The sequence below is a fragment of the Tursiops truncatus genome, chromosome 20 (assembly GCF_011762595.2).
Source record: "Tursiops truncatus isolate mTurTru1 chromosome 20, mTurTru1.mat.Y, whole genome shotgun sequence".
NCBI lineage: Eukaryota > Metazoa > Chordata > Mammalia > Artiodactyla > Delphinidae > Tursiops > Tursiops truncatus.
In genome coordinates, this window is record NC_047053.1 from 36,182,126 (window position 1) to 36,189,920 (window position 7,795).

Here is a 7,795-nt window from a genome sequence, read left to right on the forward strand (position 1 = left end):
TTACCCACTTCATTCATCTTTCCACCCAGCTCCAACAGATAACTGACAGCAAAGTGATACCTCCCCACCCTGAGGTCTCCTAAGAGAATGCTGCTAGCCAAAAACAGATCTGATAACCGAGGAAGTAGTTCTTCAGAGAGAAAGAGACTTTCAACTATGTTCAGAAATATAAAGATCTAAGTGCTGGGCGCTATGAAGGAAGAAATAAAGAGAAAGCTTCTTTCCCTTCCTTCAGCAGAAGGAATTCACAAGAGGAGTTGCACGTGGATCCAAACAAAAGCAAAGCAAAAGCATCAACAAGTGTATCCACAACGGTGTCCACTTCTCAGCCCATCTTGGCTTCCAGCCCACCATGAAGCCAAGTGTCCTGGCTTAGAGCTTGCTGGGAAGACGTTCACAAACCCAGTTAAGCTGCTCACAGGGACACTCCAGATGTATCACCCAATACACTCACAAGAAAATACTGGAGTTTCTCCAAATAGATTTTGCTCTAAGTCTGCAGCCCACGAGGTTTCAGACCGGACAATGTAATCATTTAAACTCAGAAGTGTTCACATCTCTACATTTTCTGATACTCTACACACCCAGTGTTTCTCTGCATCTTTCATTCTGTGGCTGTTGTTCCATCTCCTCCAAAATAATTCCTAAGTTTTTCAATCTTTGGAAGTAAGGCTTCCAATTTGCGTGTCTACAGAGAAGGGGTAAAGGTAAGTCTTAGAAGAACATGCTACATTTCCATCATATAGATGGGAGTGGGCAAGGTCTAGAAGACTGCTAAACCCAAGCCAATACCAGGGTCTACTGGTTAGCTGCAACAAGCTTAAATGTTTTCAAAAAGGCCCTGGTTGGGCAATACTTGCGTAAAGCAAGCTTGGGAATGATCACATACCTATAGCAAAGAACTGTTTAGGGTACAAGAGACTATGCAACTTCTCTGAAAGGCTGCTATTCATCAACAGAAGAACTAGAAATTTCAAGGCCAAAGATATCAAAATGAACTGTCCTCTCTGCTGTTATGCCATGAGGTTCCTTCCCCCAGGCATTTGCCACAATCTTCTTAAAGCTTCTTCTCTCCTCTGACAAGCCTCCAGAGGCCCAAACTTAATAGAATCTGAGAGAAAAGAGCCTGCCGGTCTATGTGCTGTCAACAGTGAGGCCAAACTCTTCCTCCTTCCTCCTGGAGTCAGTTCTCCCTGCTGAGCAGTCAGGTGACGTTCCAATTATGAACTAACTCTACTTGGGTCTCCTTGGCAAAGAGGCTGTGTCTTTAGCAGCCTAGCTCAGGGGGCTCGTAATTATGTCAGACCAGCTTATTTTTTTTCTTCTCTTTTTTTTTTTTGTTGTCATTGCTTTTTTTTTTTTTTTTTTTTTTTTTAGTACGCGGGCCTCTCACTGTTGTGGCCTCTCCCATTGCGGAGCACAGGCTCCGGACGCACAGGCTTAGCAGCCATGGCTCACAGGCCCAGCCGCTCCGCGGTATGTGGGATCTTCCCAGACCGGGGCACGAACCCGTGTCCCCTGCATCGGCAGGCAGACTCTCAACCACTGCGCCACCAGGGAAGCCCTGTTGTTGCTGCTTTTAAACAAAGAGGTTACGCCTCTGTACAACCAAGTGGAAGAACCAGAATTAGAAAACTTACCAATCGCCCCAGCCAATGAGAATCCATTTCCAACAGGTATTAATGCCTGTTAGAAGCCACTGGAACAATGACATCATCAGCCCAATTGATAGGTTGTCTGACAGATTCGCCCCCTTCATCGCACACAAGAATTTAAAACAAAACAAGACACTGCAGTTATATTCATTATTGCAGACACCAGGTTTGTGTTATCAAATCAAAATTACTCCTGTGGTGTGGACTCCACCACCATTCCCTGCAAAGCCTAACTGTGAGCTGGCCAACACCCTAAACTTTCTAGCCCAAAAACTCTTATCCAAAATACCAACTCAACATTTAGCCCTCCACTGTGATACTTAGTGCCTTCTCTGGTACAGCATGCAAGTTTTAGACAGTGCATGCCAGTGTACCTTGCAACAATCATCACCCTTCTATCTGCAACGAAACCCATGTCATGGGGGACCATGGGCCAATTGTTTAAAGCAGAACTCCCTCCCTCCCTTTTTCTAAGAAAACAAATAAGTGAGCAAGAAGTAGCCTCAGAAGAAACAAACTGCGGGAGAATGTGCACTGAGAAAAGCCGGACTGAGTCCCTCTGGATCAAGTTAATTAAGAAACAATTAGACATGACAGTATATTGGAATCAAAACCAAGGAATGAAGTGAGGACGAGTTTCTCAATTGCCCAGAGGAGAAGACGCAGTTCCTTTTCATCTAAAATTAGAAAGCCACCAGGAACATAAGCCAAGAAGCATGGGTAGGAGGCTGAGAACCGTAATGGGGACGAAGGTGGGGTGGAGGAAGAAAGTAAGTATCCATTTTGTTTTATTTCTTCTATCATTCCTTAGGTTTGCTCCTGGCCTTTGGGATTCAGCAGTCCCCTCCCTCCCCCGCCTGGGATGTCTGGTAACAGGCTGGGAACTCTGTCAACAAGTTCTTAAACGTTTCACAATTCTGCAAAGAGCTGGCAGATAATCTAGTTGGAGGTTCAAGGATGCAAGTGAAAATATTAAAAGGAGGTTTCTGCCCACTCCGCAGTCTCAGGCGAGAGGTCATCTGCCTAGGGAGTGCCCTCGTGTCCTGACACCATCTCTCGACTGGGATACATCGCTAACTAGGTTGGCTTCCACACCCAGCAGTGCCCATGTGGTTGGTGCCGTCGGAATTTCAAGCATTCCCCCGCCCCTCTCTGCACACGGGAGAACCTTGAATTGCGGATGGACACCTAGAGTTAGAGTGCAAGAGGGTCCCCGAACACAGAACAAGCGCACAGGACGTCGACCGCCTCCTCAGAGCAGACCGAGGCAACGTCCCCGGGCCTGGTAGCGCTGACGCGTGTCGGCCACCGGGCAGAGGGGGTGCCAGGCCCGCCCCGGGTGCCCGATCCTCTCGCCAGCCCCCGGAAGCGCCGCCCTCCAGCCCAGCGGGCTCGGAGGGGGCGGGGAGTCGAACGCCCCCTTCCGGGTGCCTCCGCCTGGCTGGCCAGCCCCGCTCCTCCTCCGGGCGGGAATCCTCCCTCCCCGCCCCTCCCGGAGCCGGGCCCCGGCGCCAGGCCCGGCCCCAGGGGGGAACCCCCAGCCCCGGCTCCTCCTCCCTGCGGCTTCTGCCCGTCTTCCCGACTCTTGAGAGCCGGGAAGACCCCGCCGGCAGCGGCCAGGACCCACCGCTCATTACGACATCTTCCTCCCTGGCCTCCGCCGCCTCCGCCGCCACCGAGAGCCTGACACCGCCCGCTTAGCACCCGCCAATCCCGGAGCCCGCCACCGCCCGAGCGACGGCAGCGTTCACCAATAAGAGTTCGGTACATTGGGGACCGACAGCACCACCAACCAATCAAAGAGAGGCACCTAGAGCGACGTTGGTTTGGCCAATAGAACTGTGAAATGTCACTGATGGACGGTAGAGCGCGCCAACCGGAAGCCTACTGAAGAGTGAACGACATGTTCGCCAGCCAACTGGCGGGAGGCAAAGTCCCGCCTACAAGGTAGTTGATGGACAGCAACAGGAAGCTGGATGGGGCGGGGCTTAGCTGAGGAGTGGTTTTATATTGGTCGTGGTTGACCTTCCACCCACCTCTAACCCAGAAGATGAGTGATAGATCTGCCCTAAAGCCAATCAGAAGTCATCAGGGTGAGGCCGAAAAATGCCCCATAAATAGCATCTACTTTGCGCTTCAATCCAGTGTAGCCCTGGTGTGGCAGGGGCCTTTCGGTCTTCGGTCACTGAGCCCAGTGCCTGTTGAGTGGAAAGCCACCAGTCTTTAATTTAGTCTCTCGCCCTTCATCGCTTCTGGAGAGGGAGGTGAACCTCCGGGCGACTTTGTACAGCGAGGCATTGGAGTCAGACACAATAGCGGGAGTTGGGGCTAAGTGACACCTCTCAGAGGGGAGTATTTTCGCCGTCTCAGTTCAAACCCCTCTTAATCCTCACCTGGTTATTGCATCTCCCCGCTAACGTGGGCACCAAAATCACCTGAGGCTCTCTAAAAGTAGATTCCCGGGACCGCCTCCCGTGTGTGGGGCACGCCTGGAATATGCATTCTAACCAGCGCCTCGGGTGGACAGAATTGGCCTCTGTCCCACTTACCTCCTTGAACGAGGTGCTGTGAGTTCAGCACTTGGCCAAGGCGCTACCCGGGTAGGTTTATCTTCCCTATGGCTGTGTAACTTTGGAAGGCGTTAGTGAGAAGGAATCCATTCTGGTTTCAGACCAGCCTGGGCTCGAAACTCGCACAGCCTACTTACAGAGAGGCAGGGTACCGAAACTCCGTGCGCCTTATGTCCTCATCTGTAAAATGAGGCTAATCACACCTACATCTTAGAGCAGTGGCTTTCCTTTTTTTTAAAAAAATCATAACCCCACAGTGAGAAATATATTTGCATCCTGACCCAGTACACTTACACTCCTGTGAGTGTATGATAAAACTTTCCAAAAACAATACTTACCCTTCCTACGCGTGATGGACTGATGTTTTCTATCCTGTCCTATCTTATTCTTTCTTCCCTCCCGCCCTCTTTCCTCCTTTCCTTCCTTCCTTTCTTTTTTTTTTCAATTGAAGTCTAGCTGATTTACAATATCGAGTTAGTTTCAGGTGTACAGCACAGTGATCCAGATAGATAGATAGATAGATAGATAGATGGATATTCCTTTTCAGATTTTTTCCCTTATAGGTTATTACAAAATATTGAGTATATTTCCCCTTGCTATACAGTAGGTCCTTGTTGGTTATCTATTTTATATATAGTAGTGTGTATATGTTAATCCCAACCTCCTAATTTATCCCTCCCACCACTTCCTTTTCTTGATCATGACTGGCAGTTTGAAGAACACTATCATAAAGGGTTGGTGTGATAAAATACAGAGCAGAATGCCCAGTATATTGTAATTGTTGAATAAATGTTACTAGTCTCTTCCAGTCTACCCCTCTCAGATTTAGCCTTTGAAAGAACAAGACTTCAAAAGATATCACTCCTCTAGTTAAATCCTTCATTGGCTCCCTGCACCCTTCTGGATAAAAAGTCCATACTCCTTTCTAGGCAAACAATGTCCTTCACACTCTTTGTGTACCTTTCATGCTTTACCTCCCTCTGCCACCCTATTGTCCTTCCACAAACCCTACCTTTTTGCCTCAAGAAAAGATTCCACAGTTCCTAAACACTTACGCATGTCTCTATTTCCCTTCCTACTTTTTCCTTCCTTTTTCCTGGTAAACTCCTACGCATCCTTCACGAACCTGCTCAAAGTCTGAACTCCTGCTGAGCCAGAGCTTTTTACTTCTCTGGGCTGCTCTTGGCACATGCAAAGGGCTTCACTCACTCACACTGCATTGCACACTTTTATTCTTACTTCTTACTTCCCTACTAGACTGTGAGCTGCAGTGGAAGGTTAGAGGCCCATACTAGAGGACCAACAGGAAATGTATGCCGAGTTAAAGAATGAATATTTGCATACAATTACCTCTACATAGGACTTGTTTATATAGACCGTGCATTCTGTTCCCAGGCCATTGTTCAAGTTAAGATTGCTTCACTGTCAAGCCAAGGACTACACCCGGGTTCTGGGACTCAGCTATTTAAGGGTGCAGGGATTTGGGGGCCAGGGAGGTGGGGTTGAATATCCTGCCGGGCAGCTGCCAAACCTCTTATGGGATGAAAGCTGGGGCAGCTGTGCTTCTCCTACCCCAGAGGCCCCATCAGGAAGACAGCAGAAGTTGGGGGGAAAGAAAAAGTTTGCGTGTGTGTGGGTGGGGACGCAGGGTGCAAAAACGTAGAAGAATTTGCCAGCAGTTCTGAGTAATTTAAATTGCTCTTCCCTGCCATCTTTCTTGTTCTTACCAGAGGCACAGCTGAGGAAGGGAGCATCTTCTAAGGAGAGGACCCCGTTATACTTTTGTCAGGACCTTTGGTGTCTTTGAGCCTCAGTTACAACACCCTAAAACCACCACACAGTTTTGCTTCCCACAGATTGCTTCCCACAGATGCCCCCATACTCTACAGAGAGGAAAGAGGCTGGGCAGCCGGCCCCTAATGTCTGCTTTGTCCTAGCTGCGCTTTAGACTCACTTGTGAGCGTTTAATAAATTTTAAAGCCTGGGTCCCATCCCAGGCCAAGGAAATCAGAATCTCTGGAAGTGTAACCCTGGTGATGGTATTAAGAAATTCCTCAGGTGATTCCAACAGGCAGCCAAATTAGAGAACCACTCGTCAGCCCAAAGTTATCTTCCGACGGTGGTGCTCAAGTAAACCGCTGTGAAGCCTCGCATCTGTACCCTCCGCCTCTACCCACTCCTGTCCCTCCCCGTCCTGAATTTCTCCCCTGCCCATCCTACCTGCTTCGATCTCCGTGGCCCCAGAGCCAACAGGTGGTTCCAGCTGTGGGTCTCAGCACCAACCAGGAGAAACGTCTCTTCCCTGGGTGCATCTGGAGACAGTTTCTCCCTCGGTGATATTTCCCTTGTTTCCAATGCTTTCAGCCTCTTCCTGTTCTAAGTTGTCACTTTCTCCCCATTTCTAATTTATAAAGCTATCCATTCGCCACTCCTAAAATCCCCGTGTTTGTCTTGTCCACCATAGCACCTTCCACTCCCAGCACATTGCTTGATATATAGTAGGTGCACAGTAAATGTTTGCTGACTGACTGAATGACTGCATCTTTTTAACCTTTTTCCTGTACTTATTCCCTTCTCTTCCAAGCCCAGCTTCCTCCACCTCCACTTCACTTCTCCTTCCCTGTCTGCCTCTTAACCCCTTCCCTCTTCATTTTCCCATGCTTTTCCTGCTTCCTGACATTTTCCTTGTCCTTCTTTTCTGCATGTGGCTGCCCCCATCTGATTCATCAGTACCAGAGAGTGAACATCTATCCCTGAGGATGCCTAGGGCACCAGAAGGAGGGAGGGATGGCTGCAGAACCACAGTCTGCCCTTAAGAAGCTCCACATTCCTTCTGGGGCCTCCTATGAAAGGAACCACATGGTGCAGCTGGTGTTGGATGTCCAGAAACTAGAAGAATATCAATGTCCCAGCCCTTGACTATCTGTTAATCCTCACTCACCCCTACAACCCAAGCTTTATTGTTATTTTTGAAGAAGCCAACTCAGTCTTCTAAAGGCTGCACGTTCTGCCTTAAGAATTTTCCCAGTAGCCTCTGCTTCTCCCCTTTTCTTCCTTTGGTTTTCTACATTCTCATTTCTCCTCTTTCCACCTAGTTTAAATGAACCATTTTTTTTTTCTCTCCCAGGTCCATCTTTGATTTCAATTATCCAGGTTTCCTTAGTCTTTTTCTGAGCATGAAAAATTAACAGAGGCTGTAAAATGTATCTCCCTATTATACTGTGGCAGCTACCCCACTCCACACCGCAGGTGCACACACACAACCACCCCTCCTTCTCCACTGCTCAGGGATGCCAGTCCTACACTGACTCATCAACTCCCTTTGCACCCTGGTTCCCCTGCCCAGACGGTTGGCTGTCCTCTACCAACTGCCATGGAATCTTCCAGCAAGGACGTTCCACTCATCCTTCCCCCACAGGGTTCTTCCTTTTTCCCTGGTTCTTCCTGCTCCCAGTCCCCTTGGGATGAGGTCTGTGGAGACTCAGGAGGAAAGGGCAGCCCCCCCAGGAACCAGTTAGGATGGAAGGCACTGGTGCCCCCTCAGCCTTTGTGTGTCGCCACCAGGGGGCG

At 49.1% G+C, this 7,795-nt stretch overlaps 1 protein-coding gene across 5 annotated transcripts in view; it reads right to left on the minus strand.

The window, feature by feature from the left end:
- Window positions 1-6,570, minus strand: part of SP2 (Sp2 transcription factor) — a 29,841-nt gene extending 23,271 nt beyond the window's left edge. For 2 of the 5 annotated variants that reach the window (XM_033846979.2, XM_033846977.2), the window contains exon 1: window positions 3,283-3,368. In XM_033846979.2, the coding sequence (XP_033702870.1) occupies window positions 3,283-3,289 (7 nt within the window). In that variant the 5' untranslated portion in view covers window positions 3,290-3,368. Of the gene's footprint in view, window positions 1-1,640; window positions 3,045-3,282; window positions 3,369-6,445 lie in introns of those variants that run through there. The other 3 variants (XM_033846978.2, XM_073797388.1, XM_019924962.3) reach the window with 3 other exon arrangements.
- Between the last annotated feature and the right edge of the window lie 1,225 nt (window positions 6,571-7,795).